The following is an 18,893-nucleotide window of genomic DNA, read 5'->3' on the forward strand; positions in this document are numbered from 1 at the left end:
TGGAAGTTGGGTTCAAGAATATAATTCAAAGTGTTGTTCGCTAAAACTCCTTTAAATGGATACATTTAATACTAGGTGTAAGTTCAAGCCTAGAAGACACCAAGATTGAATGCAAAGCCCCATTCATTTTTTTTTTTATATCCATTCAAAATTTTATATCTTTTCATGGGATTGTTAGAGACGTTGGTACTTTTTTTAGATTTGTATAATTATATTTTTGTTGTTTTAGGCTCTTGGGAAAAAGCTTCAAAACTATGAATCCTTCTTAGTCCCACATTAGATCAAAGGTTTTGCTAGCGCACTTAATGGCTTTATAAATAAAAGGGAGATGGGAGGTTATAAAAAGGACTTCCTCAAACCATGTCCGCAGTAATGAATCTCTTCTCACTTCTTTTTCTTTCTCTTTCATCTTGCATTCTTGATATAATTTCCACATTCTATTTTTAGTATTAGAACGACTGGGTTCCTCCATTCTCTATCGAGATCATGATTTGGAGAGACCCTATCCATATTGGAGGTGTTGTATTAGGACACGATTATGCATTTAGTTCGAGGCTAAATCATTCCTACCTCATTATTCTATCTTATTCAACTTAATTATTGCACGTTTAATCTCATCATAAATTATTTTACCAAAAAGCATTTTTAAAAATTCACTATTTTTATTTTAATTTTTCTTACCTCATTATATATTTTAATATTCATTTCAACACTTCAAACTAAATCATTTTTTTCCATGACAGACTTTGTGTCTAAAAAAAAATTGTATATCATAGGTAATTTGTTTTCCCACTTCTAACTCATTTATTCCATTTTAATAAAGAAATGTTCAATCTTATATAAAGATGAAATAATTTATTTTTTTCTCTCTCCTTTGTTTCACGAATCAAACTAATTAAGCTTATCTATTCACAGACTTAGTGCACCCTCCAAAATTTTGGCTCTGCATGAATAGAGCTGGAAATGCAAGATGGTCCCCAAATTGGATGGCTCCTGATTGATCACACGTGTCGTGCTGTTTTTTGGACTTTTTTCCCCCCTCTCCTCATCCAGTCTCCAGGCGTCCGCCCACGGAAAAGAGAAATATACGACACGCCCCGAACCTCGCCTCCGCCTCACGCAAAAAGAGAAGCCAAAGCCCCGGAAAAAAATAAAATAAAAATCAACAGCAACATTGAAAGCGAGTCATCTCTTTCGTTGGGCCTTTCCCCTTTTCTCCGGAGCTCTCTTTCGAATCCCTCCGCCGCCTCCTCTCTGCGTCAAAAAAGCAAACAGTAGACGAGCGGAGAGAAAACAACGGAGAAGATGGGGAGCGTTAAGGATGTGCAGTCGAAGAAGGAGCTCGACGACGCGATTCGCGGGCCCACTCCCGTCGTTCTCCACTTCTGGGCGTCCTGGTGCGAGGCCTCGAAGCAGATGGATCAAGTCTTCGCCCATCTCGCCACCGACTTCCCTCACGCCTTCTTCCTTAGGGTCCGCTCCCATCTTCCCCTCCTCCGCTTTCGGGATTTATGTGGCCAGCATACTATTCCTTTCTTCTTTAAATCCTTTTGTTCACGTTTTAAAGATTTTGCCTTTGATCAAGTATTTGGTCAATTCAGGTTGATATCTTGCCTAGGTTTTGTTTATTATTTGTTATCAATCTATTGAATTATTGAATTGCTGAGTGGGAAAATATATATGAGATTAGGGCTATTGCGATTATGATGAGAATGGGGTGTTCAAAAGAGTCTGCTGTTTGTGTATGGGCTTACTTCTGCTGATTGGTTTGTTTGAGGAGTAAATTTTTCTTCTTTACACTAACTTTCTGCAGTCCTGTGTCTGTAGGGAATTTGTATAGTCGATAGTGAAAGGGTGCTCATCCACGCTTGTCTCCTAGTTGCAGGAATCTTCAAAAGTCTCATATTTTGGCGCTTATGCCCTTTCCTTGACAACTACCATTTACTATCACAAATTTGTAGCCTCTCTCTCTCTCTCTCGGCCCCCCTTTCCACACCACAAGTCTTCATTGTCTTTTTGCTCTAATTTTGAATATTTCACTTTCAAGTTTTTCCTTATGTTTTAAAATCTAGTTTCCAAGGTTTCCTGTTCTACAGTATGTCAGGCAGCTAAATAAGCAATATAGCTTGCTATTGGCTAGGATAGCAACATTTGTCTCTTAAGCAATCTAGTAAGAATTATTTTTCATATAATCTGTTTTTTGTTGTTTCATCGCTTTCCAGAGTTTCTGCAAGTCTTGATTTTCGATGATAGGATGAAAATAAAATATCTTGCATTGGTAATTCTTCATCAGCTATATGAAGTAGTTTTATTGCCTTGGTGTATGCAAACTTTGTGATTTTTGAAAAGTTTTGATTTCCTATTGTTTTGCAAGATCTGAGCCTAAGTAGTAAGATTAGGATTAAGTCTATAAAAGGAGGGTGGCTATTATTTGTTCAGTTTTTGTGCAGAACCTCTATGAAGTTCTTCATGTCCTTGTTTGTTCTATCGCATTGTTCTTGCTAGGCTTGCAAACCTATGTGTAAGGCCTAGGTTCATGATGGAGCAAGGCTACTAGGAAAGACACCTCCTCTCTTACATTTTTCTTCTTTTGGTGTTTCACGCAGAACTATCTCTTCTTCAGAATTTCTTTCCTTGAGTTTTTTCTCAACCATGGCTCATATTATGATAGATTTGAATATGTTACATGCCCCTTATCTACCCATGTATGATAGATGCCATGACCAAATTAATCTTCGAGTTTACAAGGAGTTGAGTATCAGAGTTTCTCAAGAAATTCCTGCAAAGACTAGTTTTTTGGTTGTCGTTATCTAAACCCCTTCAAGCCCAGCTCAAGTCCTAGAATCTGAGATCTTGAATTGGATGCCAGTCATCTATGACTTCATAATCGAATAAAAATGAGGAGCCAAAGATAGTGGCTTTGGGTGCAGATGTAGGACAGGATCTCTTGATAAGATTTAGAATAAGAAGCACCTCAGAAAGCAGGTGCAAAGAAAATATCTTGAGAGGTTCCGAAGTGTGTGTGGAACCTAGATAGAAATTACATGATACTATAGGAACACCACCTTGTTAATTCTCTTCTGTTGAAATTCAGGTTTGGTACTGAAATTTTAGTGATCTACAGTTAAGTCTTCTAAAGGGTCTTCACGTGAATAGATGCATTCTTCTATGTTCTCCTGCATCATCATCGTGTTTATGCAAAGGCTAAGGGTGCACTGCTGGTCTCACTTGAAGTGTTCGACTTCTGTACTCATCTCCAATATTTAGATAATAAAACAATTGAAGAGTAAAATAGTTTACTATCCTGAAATTTCAACATTGTCAATTTGATTGTCATTTTCAGAATTAATGGATCAACCATGTTAAATATGATTCTCAAAAGCAATACATTTGTACAAGTTTAAACTCGTGTTCTGCATAGGTGCATAACAAGGAAAGGAAAATCACACCTGTTAAATTCAACTCTGTATTGATATTCAAATTATTATGTATATATATTTAAAGAAAAATTAATGAGAAGAACTTCAATTTTTATAACATAATGTGGACAAAGAATGGAAAATGCTCATGTTTATAAAAATCAAATCCTATGTAGTAATAGTGTATAAAATTAAGCTAGATTCCATGAATGAAGCAATATTTCCTAAAAGAAATGTATAAAATAGAAAATTGATGATCTACCCACCCATGGAAGGTAAATGTGATGAACCTTAAATTCATCAGATGCATCTAGATGAGTTAAAGAAATATTATTATGTAAATAAATAATTTTGTTACATTATAACAAGTCAACTTTTATATTGGTGAAAATATACCAACATGAAAAAATCAAAAGAAACAACCCCCTAATTCCAAAAGAGCAATAATTGATGGCCACCCATGGAAAGTGCAATAATCATAGTTTCTTGGTGCGTGTGAAATCATAGCAACCTACTGGGTGATTATTTGGAAGCAGAGAGAGCAGATAATTCATGGGCCATTTGTCTAATGATTAGAAAAAAGGGAAAAAAAACTTTGGATGCACGAAAGCAACAAATACAAGAGCTAGAAACCGGAAAATGCTCCCACTGGCATTATTCAACTTCTTTACTTAGTAGCAACAACATTCAAAAGGATCACGAGGCGGACAGACAAAAAGGGAAGAAATGTGAATGGGCTTTAAAATGGGAGACTTAAGAGGCTGCCCCAGTTGAGAACTTTTTTGTCATGTAGCAACAGCTCAACTTTCAGTGGACTCTATTACTTTGTTTATGTTGAGGTTTGACATTGAATTTGGATTATGACATAGTTGTCTGAGATTAAGCGTTTGGAAGCATGCTCCATAAAAGACAGAGATAATGGAAAACTTGGCTTAATAATGGTTTGGTTTTGGAATAGTTATAAAAAGTTCAGATGGGATAATAGCAATGCATGTAAGGGATCATAATCAAGTAAAGAATCATCTCTAAAATGCATGATAAGATTCTCCTGCAAAAAAAAAAAAAGAAGTCCCTTTCATCTTAGAAGTCGATATGGAATGGATTTATTGAAGTCTGAAGTGACTTCACAATTGATTCTCTTCAATTATTTTTGGGTTCTGGTAATTTCTCCACCTAAAATTTCTTAGGTATATTATGCATATTTTGTAAATGTAGAACCCCCTCCCTTAGCTTGGATATAGGAAGAACAAGATTGTCAAGACTCAAGGCTGATTTGACTAAAAGAATGATGGTTTGAAAATATGGTTTGCAAATATTAAAGATGCTTTAGTCTTAAAAAGTAACTATGCCTACTTCACCAAATAACCATAAATGAGCATAGTTTTGTGGCCTTTGAGCTGGTTTCACCTGGCTGAATCAGGGATTTAATTTCTGCAAGCTGATGCCTTGCCATATTAAGCCTGTAATTCCTATCTCATAATTGGTAAAATATCTATGTAAACCAAAATGTTTCATATGTAACTAGTGGAAGTCTGTCAGTCCAGTGGGTGGTTTCACAAACCTGTCTAAATATTTTGAATATCTTGTCGAGGTATTGTGATGGAGAGAACCATTTTCATTGTTCATGCAAAATTGGACCATTTGGTGGGAAGCTTGTTGGGATGTTTTCATAATTATTTTAGTTTCTCAATTCGATTTATATTCCCAGAATATGAAATATTTCTTAGATGCTTTGTTCATATAAAATTTTAAACTGTATCAAATATTTATGAATCTTATTACATACTCCATAAACTTGAATATGGGAATTACTTACAAGATCTCTAGGTTTTTAAGCTTCTTGGTGTTCTTTTCGATCTAGTACAATGACATATTACATAATTCTAGGTTCCATATGTGCTGGAAGTTTATAATTTGATGCTTTCCCATTAATACTCAGATTTGGTTGTACGATGTTTCTTGAGTCGTTGGTTGAGATACATTGTTCAAGCTTTAGCTCATTTCTTTTTTTGCTTTGGTTGGTGACATGTTTGTAATATAGGGAGCTTAATTTGAATTTTCTTGTTTCGCTATATATTGAATAACTTTTGCTTGCTTGTTGTAATTTTATCATCGGATTAGCAAGGAATCTTTTTATTTTATTTTATTTTTAAATAGAAGGGAATAAATTGAACAAAAATTATAGATTCAAATCTAAATTATAAAATTTAGATCATTATTTTTTATATGAAGTTATAAGATATTCTACATCTCTTTATGTCAGAAATATAAGATAAGATAAGCAAATCAATTAAGAAGAGAAGGAAAGAGTTCTCCCTACCCCTTAAGTAAGGTCGTCTAAGAATGCCATGCAAGATTTAAGGTCATAAAGTTAATTTTTACTACATTATATTAACAAATGAAGAACACATGTATGATAGATATCATGACAATGAAATTTACTGTATCATCTGTATAATCACTAGAGATATTATCTTGTTGTATTGAGTACATGGCCCTGGAATGCCTAATTTTGAAAGTGAATTGTTTTAGTTCAAACGTATATGTAAATAAGATATAAGTGCATGAAGTGTTTATGGATATGGTCTTACCAAATGAATCATCAAATGTGAGCCATATATCATATAAATTTCAATTAAGATTGTATCATCCTTTTTATTTTTCTAGTCAATATATTTTTGTTATTGTATGTTCTTTCTTTATATGATTGATTAGGAAATGTAGATTTTCTCTCACTTTAATTTTTCATCTAATTTTGTAGTTTTTGGCTGTTGAACTTTTATTAGGTTGAAGCAGAAGAACAGCCAGAAATTTCAGAAGCTTATGCAGTTTCTGCAGTGCCATACTTTGTGTTCTGCAAGGTCAGCATAGTCTGGGCTATCGCACATTCTTTTTTTATTGTTATATTTTTGCAATCACGTTTAGGACATCTATGAAATCAAACTCAAATCCATATGAGAAGAAGTGAAACAAGAAAGTAGTCATAGATAAGTTTGTAATGTTTGTCTAAGAATTGGTAACCTAAATCATTTATAAATTTAGTTGATCTCTGAAAATGGATGTTTTTCTAAACCCTTAAGTCATGCCAGCAGGATTGAAGTTATTCTACTTTTATATACCAATACTTAAATTTTTTATCTTGCAACAAAATTTGATGAAACTTTATATTATTGTAACTTTGAAAATACAATGACACAGCATATAGGTAACTGTTAGATTTTCACTTATAGATTTTAAGTACTGTGTTTCTGTCTCTTTTGGCATTCTATATTGATATTTCCTTCATTTTAGAAAAAAATCACCTTGAGGAACATTTCACAGATGGGTCTTTTGACATTTATTATCTGGATCTACGAGTTAATGTTGCGGGTCACTTATATTATTTCTTCTTAAGCAGGTGATTTTGGGTTACATAATTGATCAAGAATAAAAAGATACTCTGGAATTAACTTATGTCTATGGTTTTTTTAATTTTTTATTTTTTTAAGAATCTGGTGGTTATTCACCACCACTCAGCTTGAGGCTGCTCACTTGGAGAGATGGGTGCCAACCAGCTGAGCTACCAGTAGTTAGCATGACTATGATTTTCTTATCTTCGCTACTTTTCTTGAATTGCTTTGTCCAACTTGTAACATTGTTAGGCTGATTGGTGAAGATGTTCTTTAAAGAAAGTTCTGATAAATTGTCTCAGTGAAAATTCTAAAGATACTTAAGTTGTCCCGCATTATTTTTTAGTATATTGTGCATTATCTTCGAACATCTTTTGCTGTTGTATATTATGATGTTAGGTGTCTATTGCTTGACTATTTGAGGCGGCTTTTACTATTAAGCATGCTTAATTGATGACTAACATTTTTCATGGATGATGCATGCCCTTAATTTCTAAATAATTGTGGTTATTGCAGTTGTTCCATATGTGGAAAGAACCACATAGAGGTCTTAGTAAACACCTTATACTCCTAGCAGTGAATGAGAGTGTCCCAAGGAGAATTCAAGAGAAGTCCCACCAAACTCTCACACAAGTTGCATGGTGTTTGTAGACAAACAATAAACCCAGTATAATACCTAGTAAACTGCAGTCATCATTCTTACTGCATGGCTCTTGTTTAATTCACTGGGGCCATTGGCATTCTACTCTCTCTCTCTCTAGGGACGAGTGGGTGTGGAGCCAATTATTCTAAAAGACTCCTAACGAAAGAGATCATCATATTCTGGGTCAATAGGATTATGAATTAGAAAATAGACTAGTAGCATGTGATTCTTCCTAAAAAAAAAAAAAATAGGAGGATTAATTTTGGCCAAAGATGATTTGGCAATGCAAGTAGGGAGTACTTATAGCTGCATGTTCATAATTATGAGTATGACCTCCATCTCTTGTGCTCATACTAGATCCTCACTTAGGGGTTTCTTGAGGGTGAGGGAGATAAGAGAGGATAGTTAGAGAGGGAGAGACCGGCAAAATTGAAAGGGAAGGGATGAGGGTGGGTGGGTTTATCCTACCTTTCCCTTTTTGACAATGTAAGGTGGGGATTCTTTGTCTAATGTTACAAGTCATCATGGGCTAGGCCTTATTACTTCGGATAAAGGCTCAACAAAGCTAATCCATATCTTCATTCTGTTTAAGTGGTTTTTGTGGCAAACCAGAATCTACACACACCACGTAGTATCCTACCATCTGTGTCATCAATTTTTGGAATAAGCTAAACATGCTATAAGCTTGAGTCTAGGAAAGTTGGCTAAGATAGGGATATTGCTTCAAGGGCTATTAGGTACATGATCTATTAACATTTAACTAGACAGAGTTATGACTTCTCATGTTACCCTTGCACCTAAATTTTAACTGATATAGGACGATGATATTATGCTACAGACTTCTTAGAGGTCGGAACAATGCGAGATATGCCACTCCATGTGATGATACAGGTATTCAAATTTTGGTTATCCATTATAATGATTAATTTGAGTTTCTAAGGTAAATTGTAGTTTTGATTAGTTATCAAACAAACACTTCCTCTAAGGAAACACTTCACCAAAAATCAATCTATATTTTTATTAAATGCAGAATAAATTTATCAAATTTATTTTAATTAATTACTGTTGCTGGACTTGGAGTTAACTTTGATCAATTTTAATTATCTGAATAAGGTTGTTGGTCTGTGCTAGCCTGACATGCCATGCTAGGGAGCTAGTGTTGGCATAGGACAAACATTTATGCTGTAACCGTGTGCTTGGTCATATGGACCCATGCCAAATTCAGCCAAAATGTATTCTTTTCCTTATTTCCTTATCTCAGTGAAGCAAATATCATGCTGCCCATTGGATGGCATGCCCCATGTCAAACTAGTTATCTCCTTCGCCATGCAATCATTTTCTTGCGGGGCATCTCATTTGCTGTCAATAATAATCGCATGCACATGGTACCCAATAGACTACTGAGTGGTAAGCTTGTGGCTCAGACTACTCTACCTAATCATGAAAGTGATAGTGTTCAATATCATACATGTAAATCTCTCAGGTATGGAATGTTCTAAGATTAAGACAATAAGGAAAACAATCTACCTTAACAATGTTATTTCAAGCACACGTGTTGTTAGCTAGCTAATGTGTGGACTGATTTCAGTGACTTGGCAAAGTATCCATCATCTTCTGATCACCACATGTAGTTGGCAGTTGTATCAATGAGTCATCCAAACTCATTCTTAGTTCTGACTACTTCAAAGGACAGAAATTGCAACCTGATTTTTCCCTTGACTGCCATTGGCAACTGAGATTTTATGATATCCCTTGGATCTTACATGTGTTATACCACCTCGTACATCTCATGCTAAGATAATCATCACCCAATAGACATGAAAAGGGAAGGAGTTGTTTCATTAACATCTTAAGTAACATCTCGTATGTGAAATTTTGTGGCTTCATTAGGGCATCAACTTGGACAGAGCGGTCATATCTATTACTTCTTAGCTTCTGGTATTAAGGCATGATGCCAGTTCAATTTATGGGTTCTAGAATTCATCTCAATTATTCTTGAAGATTCTATTAACTAGTTTCCGTATCTGAATCTTAAATGATTACTCTCTCTTAAGATTCAAAAAAAAATTCTTTCCTCTCAATAGAATATTAGATGGTTACTCTGGGTCATATATGGCTTTTGTTATATGTTTAAGAAGATCTAGACAAGTCAATGGTATTATTGATCCTAATATTAACTAATATAATTGTCATCATGGTCTATTGAACAGTCCCGAACCGCCTGACTTGGAGCATAGGTTCAGCCCATATTGAACCAGTCTGGTTTTTGACCGGTCCGGTTTGGTGTTAAAAATGGTATCGGCCCGTACCAGCCTGAACTGGCCATATCGGTCAGTACCAACTAGGAACTGATGCGAACCAATCGGCAGTTCGTACCAATTCCAAATTTTTTTGGGCTTTTGGATGCGTGAATCAGGCCAAACCAGTGGTACTGGTTCGATTCGGTCCAAATCGGTACCATATTGGTCCGATGGCCGAATGGTACGCTTACCGGTACCAGTTCGGCAATTCTTGTACCATACCGAATCAGTGGGGAATCATGATGATTTAGCATTTTGAAATGATATAGATGACAAACATAGTTGCATTGGTTGAAACTGGCCCAAGCTGAATGGTTCTACCTGCTTTCAGGCAGTACTAGCCCGGTTCACCTGCTCGAACCAATGGGCCCGCAATGAAGGCAAGATGATAAAACATTGTATAGATCCAAAACTTAGCCCTCGTTAAACAAGGAGGCCAAAACATAGCATCCTTACCAACCACCAATGATCAGGTACATCTGTTAGTTAATGGAATAGGATGTGACACTTGTTTAAGCCTATTCTATGTACTTGCTGTTTGAAAGTTGGCAAGCTGGCAACACATGCCATTTTCAAGGTATCCCATTCATTGCTTGTTGGAGCTGTTTGAACCAAAGAGGTTACCATCAGAGAAGTTGGGGCCCTCTTCATGGTTTCCTACTTTTTGAAATTCTTGGCAAAGCAGCCACTAAGATTATTGGGGTTGAGGTCCGTGAGGATCTACTTCTGCTGCTTGGTTATTCCCTTGCCTTGAGGAAGTGATGTTCTTATCTTAAATGAAGAGTGGCCAGAGAAATGGATTAAGCCATTGGTTGTGATGAGCACTATTGATGGAAGGCATTGGCTTTGAAAAGTACAATGGTATTGGTATGGGGAGTATTCAAAGCTAGGTGATTGAGAGAGAAGGGAAAAAGGAAGGAAAAAAGGGTGTCTATTTGAGAGTAGAGAGTAGAGAGCCATTTATTCCTACTTAGGAAGTTGAGTTATAGAGTCATTGATCTGTATGATGTTTATCTGCACCCTAAGGATCTTTGAGGTCCCATGGCTTGACAGTGAGGCTTTGCAAGGAAACCTACATGGCTTCAAATGGGGCTGAGGTTATGTAGTGATTGATCATCATGATGTGCATGCATGCTATGGATCATTAAAGTCGAGGCATTATCATCTTAAACCAAGATATAGATGGATCTTTCTAATGTTCGTATTGGCATGCTATGACTTCAAATGTTAGGTACAATCTTGTTAGACAATATAATTAGGTAATGGATTATTCTCAATAATATTTGTAATTTCATATGGATCCCTTGTGTCGAAGGAATATTGTAGTTTGGAGCATTGTCTTTTGGATGCAAAGATGAAATGCTTGTGATATTGCATATAGGAATTATCATGGTTCGCTCTACCGCCACCGAGCTGTACTGGGGGCGGACTAGCACGGTTCTATCTCTTAGTTTGAGACATCGGCGAGGGAGCGGGAGAGGGAGAAGGAAAGAGGGAGAGAGGGACTGAGGGAGAGAGAGGGACCAAGAGAGGGTTCTGTTGCCAGAACCATCCTGGTCAACCACCGGTACGGCTTGGTAGGCCCCGAACCGCCTGGTTCGGGACGATTCTGCCAACCTTGCATTATATTAAACATATTTAAAGCATATTACATTATTTTACTACAATCTTGGTGTCATAAGTTTAGCTGCAATCTAAGATGTGATTAGTATACAACCATGGTTTAAATCTTGGTGGGATGTCTTGCGGGACACCTGGATTGGCTACCGTCCCAATTGTTGGGATGGGACCATCTCACTATCGCCGTAGCATCCTGGTTGATGTGTTTTGGGACATCCCTTGTCTCAGGAGCTAGGACAAGGTGGAATGGTGGTGCATCCCGTTCCATGAGAAACATGGGACAGCCTGTCTCATGGTATTTAAAACCTTGTCTACAAAATACATTGTTATCTAACCAAGTCGGGCTTTCTGTTTTGGTTAAAATCATAAGCTGCTCAACTATTTTTTAATAAGCAGTAGGCTAAATCCAAATTTGAGCTAGTAATGTATCATTGCAGCTGCATTCTCTAATTAATTTTGGTGACCTTTCACAAAATATCCTTGTATTTTTTTTCTATCGCTATGTGCTTGCACATTTCAAGTTCAAAGATGCAAGACTATCTACATAAGTTGGATTTGGTTGGTAATTACTTTACTTTTTATTTTTCCTAGCATAGTTATGAAGCTATTTTGATATGTGGGGATGCAAACTTTACAGCGTAGTTTGGAAGGGTGATAGGTATTTTGGTGATAAGAAAGTGTGAAACTTGTTTCATACAGCTAATACCAGCTTTAGGTGGGATAATGCCTCATGTCTATTTGGGATATATGCTATTATGCTAGGGGATAATTGTAGGTTTGATATAATGCTATTTAGATGTTGCCTGAGGATAAGACAAGAATTGGTATTTGAAGTTGCATGGACAAATTACCTTTTGCAATTTCTTTTATTCTTGGGTCATTTAGTAGTAGATAATAATATTATGTGAGGAAGCTAAAATGCTAACAAGAACATTTGGCCTTGAATGCTTCCTAGCAAAATTAGTCATGAACATTTCAAAATCAAAATCTACACCATTGATCATGATCTATGTTATGTAAAATGCCTAAGGATAGGAAGTTATGCAATTTTTTAGGTAGTTACTCCCTGCATTAGATGGATACAAGATGGATGATTCAATGATGTGATACCACATTTTTGGTTTGATCTATAGTCTAAACGAGAATCGAAATCAGCTGAAAGTATGTATGATATTTAGATCAAGATCAATGATTTGGATTTGTAAATTATATAATATACTTTTGCTTATTAGCTACATTTCTACTGTTCATTTTGTTCTAGTTTGATGCTTTGAAAAGAGACCTTCAAAAGAAACGATTTTAAGTCTTTAGACATTTCATACAACATATGTTATGTTCAAAGGTTTGGATTTTGATTTTGAGATGTTCATCACTGATTTTCACTAGGAAGCATTTGAGGCCAAATGCTAAAAATTCAGGCCTAACTCTCATTAAATTATGTAGATATTATATTAAACATATTAAAGTATTAGGCTAATATAAGTTATATTAATATAACACAGTGTTTTGGGAACCAGTCGGTCAACCCGCCTGATTGGCGACTCAAGAGCCTTGGTAGGTCTGGTCAGTAATGACCCAAAATTTGGGAGAAAACACCTGCTAGGTCAAATGGTTGAATCTTTTGTCAAATCAACTCAGTTTCATCCATCTGGGTCTGAATAAAAGCCTTAAAAAAAACTAAAAGTTATATATGCTGTGATTCGAACCTATGCCATTTAACACGGTAGCCCCTCTTCCAGCCATCAAGACACTTTATGGTGCTGTCTTATGGTAAAAATTTATTATACTTATATTACTTATTAATTTACTGTTTTATAATATTTATTGATTTATTTTATTTATGATGTTGGGGTCCTTAGGTTGACCTGCTGACCCATGACCCAGCAAGCAAAATTGGTTTTTTCGGATCAATGGTTCTGAACATTGATGTAACTTGCATTATATTGCACTATATTATAAATTATACTTTTATAGTGAACTTATTATCTTTTGTTACTATAAATATTGCAATGTTATATATTATCCATCAATATAATGGACAATTGATGCGGTGAGCAACAACCATTTTGGGAGGTGTCTGTTGGTCAAGTTTGGTCTCAATTAATGCACCAACTATTCAAACCCCTTGACTTCTATCAACAATCTTTTGCCTATAAATAGTCACCACCAGCAAGCGTTAATTAGGTTTGTTAGTGGGTTGCAAATGGTGCTACTGGGAAGTCTACATGAAGGGAATAGGTGTAGAGTTTTGGGGGCGGAAGCAAGTTATTTTTCTCTTGTGGTAAGTGGTATTTTAGAATGGATTGTTTACTCCAAAAAGGTGAGTGAATTACCTGTTTTCTGGGTGAGTGAGTCTTCTTGGTTCTTGGGTGAGAGAGTTCCCAAACAGCTCACTGTAGAGCCTTCAAGTCCTTGTAAGCCTTATTGTAACCAGTCCTCATTGGCAATCAAAGTTTAATTTCCTTCTTTCACTCCAAAACCTTCTTGTATGCTATCAACTATATAGGACACCGTGATATTATCCATAGTATTTTTAACAATGACAGTTTTGAAAGCAGAGAATATTCTCTCTTGTTTCTGTCAGTCAATTTTTATGAGAAAAATAACCCTCCCTGTTTATAAAAAAATTGTTAGTTGTCCACTTTCTTACCTGCGTTAACTACCCTAATGCACTCTCTCCTTTTCCAATTAGAGCAGATCCTTTCATAAAATCTCCCAAAAAGATTGGGCTTTGTCTATTCCAGATATATTAGATTCTTTAATTCAACTCCTAAACAAATCGGACTCTATCACTCTCTCTCTTCCCCCTAAAATGTACATTGCAGATGCCCTGTTGCTAGTAATAATATATTAATATTGATGTATTATGCATATTATATTATACACCATTGAATAATATGATTGTGTTGATAATATATGATATAATGTTATAATATTAAATTGTGCAATATATTGATAATATAGGACATAGTATATCACAGTATTATAGTAACATAATATCAGCATTATTCACATGATATTATAGCAATATAATAATATATGCTGCATTATTTTTTTGAAAATGTTAGATACTATAATGATCTTATAAAATATTAGTATTAGTAAAATAATGCACGTCTAAAATTAGGAGTGGGGCTTAATTTCGGGTACAACTCAATACCACCAGCCACCCCCACCCCCTCCCATCCTACACCCCCCCCCCCAGTATAAAACTATACCCATAATCTCTGGTTCAAAATTGATTGTTAGGGATTACAATCCCTACCATCAAATTGTTCATTTTCCAATCGTCCACAGGTTTGACAGGAGTCAAGGGGTTCTATCCCTTTTATGAAAGAATGGCTAATAGTAGTGAGAGAATCTTCTCCTTAACCTATAAGATATGAAAACAAACGCTATGATCTTTTTTAAAGCCCAAAGGAACCCAAACTGTCCTGTATTGGTTTGTTTCAATCATGGTGTGCTGAACCGGCCCGTACCGGCCGGTTCAGCCCATACCGAACTGGTACCGGCCAACTGGCCTGTACCGGTTCTAAATTTTTTTGAGGCTTTTGGATGCGTGAATCAAGCTGAATCAATGGTACCGGTTCGGTACCTGTCCAGTTCGGACCGGTACCGAACTGGTACTGGCGCTCACCGGTATGTCGGACCTTAGTTTCAATCCATGCTGATGGTATGAAAAGCATCACTTTGATACAAACTGGATGGATGATAGGGGCTAGCATTCATCTGATTATTAGGTCCATGATACCGATACATGTATGTGCTGTATGACATGCTCTTTTGAAGACTAACACGCAAAATCCATGGTAAAGAGGGACAGTGGAGATGGATATTGATGAGATTGCTATTGTCAATTTGAAATTATACATGAGATTGATGACACTCAAATTGGGACTATGTGACATGGAAACTATTCATGAAGCTTGGCTTTCTGCCTTAGGATAAAATTTGCAATCAGAAACAGAAGCATTGGCCCTTATAAAGTCTGAAATTAGTATGAGTTTAACTCACAAGCAAGATTTTGAGTGCCAAGCAGTGTTGGTTGATTGTCTGACATCATGCCATTGGATTACCATGACTGTCTGATATCATGCCATTTGATTACCAGAACTTGATAGGGGTTGGCATAGTGCTTGCTCATTCCTTTTTAAATCTTTTTACTTTTTTGGCATGATGTGGCAGGTTTGCTAGCATGTCCACTAGAACCAACACTTAACTACTTGCTCGCAAGTTATGTAGTGGCTAGGAAGTGTACATATTTCAAATCTCGATATTGGATAAGTATCAAATAACAATACTCATTGGATACTTCTAGGATACATGTCAATGCTTCTGTTAGGTATTCTGTTTCTCAAAATTAAACAAAAAGCTCCAGATACTTCCTGAATACACCCAAGATACTCCCAGGATACCTCCAAGAATGAAGTGGAGCTCTTAATGATGAATGGTTGATTTTTGAATTCATGATGTTGATATTAGAGTGTGGAATATGGATTGTGGTATGCTGATTTGAATGATGACTGGATGATAAGTTTGTGGAAGTTGATGTTAATGTGTAATGCATGGAGTGTTATTTTAATAGTATATTCTGCTGCATGAATGCTTTGTTGCCGTATCCTAGCCATATTGTATACTATTTTTTAAATATTTTTTGTACCAGCATATCTGTATCATATTTTTGTGTCCAGTATTTTATCCATGCTTCGCAGTATAATGATTAGAGGTTGTTTGCTGACAGTATCAAATCAATGGAAGGTACTCTTTGGAGCTGTGCTCATTGTTATATTATCGTGATTTGTGAATCTTGCTCTTGATTCTTAAGTAAACGCTTTGCTAGTGGTGTTGTCCTTTGACATGCTAATCACCAAATGGGATTGACTTCGATTGCATGATGTTATTGTAGCTAGGAGAATTTTGGATAGTCGACATCATATGTTATGACTAAGGCTGCAAATTGGTTAGGTTGACTTGAGACCCAACCCGCTTAGACCCAATCCGACCCGTTTTGGAGGACTCGTGGGGCCGGGTCGAGTTCTAAAATTAGACTCGTTCCATTTTCTGGGCCAAGTCTGGGTTTACTGAATTCAGACCCGACCCATTTGAAATTTGAGTAATTTTGGGTCTTCAATCCTACGATCCGACCCGACCCGACCCGAATCTATAAAATTATTTGAGCCCATAGGCTGCGGCCCGTGGGGGTGCAAACAAGTTCTGAAGCGATAGATGGGTTGACTCGACCCGAACCCGACCCGGACCCGAACTTGAACTGAATCCGAATTTTTTGAGTTGGGTCCGGGTTATACATGAACCCGACCGGACCCGAATGATCCGTTGGGTCAAAAATTGTAGTGGTGGACCCGATCCGTCCCAACCCGATCTTCTATTAGGTTCGGTTTGGGTCCAAAATTAGGACCCGAACAAGGAACCGGATTGGGTCGGGGTCACTCGTGACCTGACCCGATCTATTTGCACCCCTAGTTATGACTCTTAGAAGATCCAGAGCTTATTCTAGTTTCACCTTTCCCTTGTTTAGTGCACGTTTATGTGTTTCCAGTATTGCAAATAATTTATCAGTCATGGGTTATCGCACACATGAAACTCCTTTTCCTCTAATAGTTTAAATATTATTAAATTGATTTAAGGAACAAGTTTATAAAATGAAAGATTAGAAATTTAGAAACAGTATGAAAAATGATTTTATGCTGATTGCAGTAAAGCAATTAAGGAACAATCTTAAAAATCTGAAGGCAATCTTAAAATACATTTTTTATTGCATCATCCAGCTTGTTCTTATTCTCTTGCAGCATACACTTTGTTGATCTTCGATAAATTTGGATTTGTTGCTTAATTCAATTTTGTGCTGATACAATTGCATATCCACTTGTTGACATTCTATTGGAACATGTTTGCTACAAGTTCACGATTTTATTTAATTCTAACCAGAATAATCTGGAAGTGCCAATGATTTGCTGCTTTCCATTTGGTTGATAAGATGATTTAACTGTTGCTCATGGGGGGATTACTTGCCATTGTAGTCCTTAACAAGAAAATACTGATGTTTTTTCTGTTGTCAGGATGGTAAAACTGTTGATACCCTGGAGGGTGCAAATCCATCCAGTCTGGCTAACAAAGTTGCAAAAGTTGCTGGACCTGCTAATCTTGCAGAATCTGCTGCACTGGCCAGTCTTGGAGTGGCTGCTGGACCTACTGTTCTTGAAACAGTCAAAGAGCTGGCAAAAGATAATGGCTCTTCACACAGGGAAAGCCCAAGCTCTGACCTCAATGATAAATTGAAGCTACATCTACAACAGCTTGTGAATTCTCATCCTATTTTCCTGTTCATGAAAGGAAGTCCTGAGGAACCAAAGTGTGGGTTTAGCCGGAAGGTTGTTGAAATTTTAAAAGAGGAAGGAGTTCAATTTGGAAGCTTTGATATACTTACAGATAATGAAGTGCGTGAGGGGATGAAGAAGTTTTCAAACTGGCCAACCTACCCTCAGCTTTTTTGCAAGGGCGAGCTTCTTGGTGGCTCTGATATTGCAATAGCCTTGCATGAAAGTGGTGAACTAAAGGACGTTTTCAGAGATCACGGAATTCCTGTTGTTTCCAGTGAAAATAAAGTTGGAGCATCGGCAAAACCCGAACTTCCTGTATCTGGGAAAAGTGGAGGTGTTTCTGACTCCACAGGCCTCAGTGCTGCATTGGCATCTCATCTTGAAAGCCTTATTAATTTGTGCCCTGTCATGGTGTTTATGAAAGGGAAACCTGAGGAGCCGAAGTGTGGGTTTAGCCGAAAGGTGGTTGAAATTCTCCAGCAGGAGAAGGTTGCTTTTGAGAGCTTTGATGTTCTTTCTGATGATGAAGTCAGGCAGGGACTCAAAGTTTACTCCAACTGGTCTAGCTATCCACAACTATATATAAAAGGTGAGCTGATTGGAGGATCAGATATCGTGTTGGAGATGCAGAAGAGCGGGGAGCTGAAGAATGTACTAGCTGAGAAAGGGATTGTTCCAAAAGAAAATTGTGAAGACCGGCTGAAAAATCTGATCTCCTCATCGGCAGTAATGCTTTTCATGAAGGGCACACCAGATGCTCCCCGCTGTGGTTACAGCTCAAAGGTTGTGGATGCTCTTCAAAAGGAAGGTATTAGCTTTGGGTCCTTCGACATTCTGAGTGATGAAGAAGTAAGGCAGGGATTGAAGACATTTTCTAACTGGCCAACCTTCCCTCAACTCTACTACAAAGGTGAGCTAATTGGGGGTTCTGACATTGTATTGGAAATGCATAATAATGGGGAGCTCAAATCCGCTCTTTCTGAGTAGGAGGGATTTTGGTCATCAAAAGACCAAACTATTGTTAAGATTTGTCTTTTAGCTTTCAGAGTTTGACATCTTGAAATAGTTACTTGATGAGTTGATGCAACAGCATACGTCCCTAAACCTAAACCTAAATTCTATGAATAATATGACATGGACATATGCTTGCAAGATATTTCATTTCATCTGTGTTGTCTTTGGTT

At 36.8% G+C, this 18,893-nt stretch overlaps 1 protein-coding gene across 1 annotated transcript; it reads left to right on the forward strand.

The window, feature by feature from the left end:
• Positions 1 to 1,052: 1,052 nt before the first annotated feature.
• LOC103712092 (monothiol glutaredoxin-S11) lies at positions 1,053 to 18,875 on the forward strand. The gene is made up of 3 exons (XM_008798495.3): positions 1,053 to 1,473; positions 6,206 to 6,280; positions 17,449 to 18,875. Exons 1-3 carry the CDS (start codon positions 1,306 to 1,308, stop codon positions 18,694 to 18,696), a joined length of 1,491 nt encoding a protein of 496 aa, XP_008796717.2. The 5' UTR covers positions 1,053 to 1,305; the 3' UTR covers positions 18,697 to 18,875.
• Positions 18,876 to 18,893: the final 18 nt, after the last annotated feature.

The sequence above is a fragment of the Phoenix dactylifera genome, chromosome 2, assembly GCF_009389715.1.
Source record: "Phoenix dactylifera cultivar Barhee BC4 chromosome 2, palm_55x_up_171113_PBpolish2nd_filt_p, whole genome shotgun sequence".
Taxonomy (NCBI): Eukaryota; Viridiplantae; Streptophyta; class Magnoliopsida; order Arecales; family Arecaceae; genus Phoenix; species Phoenix dactylifera.

What these genes read in the sequence shown, in the direction of transcription:
- LOC103712092 (XM_008798495.3), top strand. Translation starts at nt 1,306, where the DNA reads ATGGGGAGCGTTAAGGATGTGCAGTCGAAGAAGGAGCTCGACGACGCG. An exon ending in CTCACGCCTTCTTCCTTAGG is followed by an intron (nt 1,474 to 6,205) that starts GTCCGCTCCCAT and finishes AACTTTTATTAG; the next exon opens with GTTGAAGCAGAAGAACAGCC. An exon ending in CATACTTTGTGTTCTGCAAG is followed by an intron (nt 6,281 to 17,448) that starts GTCAGCATAGTC and finishes TTCTGTTGTCAG; the next exon opens with GATGGTAAAACTGTTGATAC.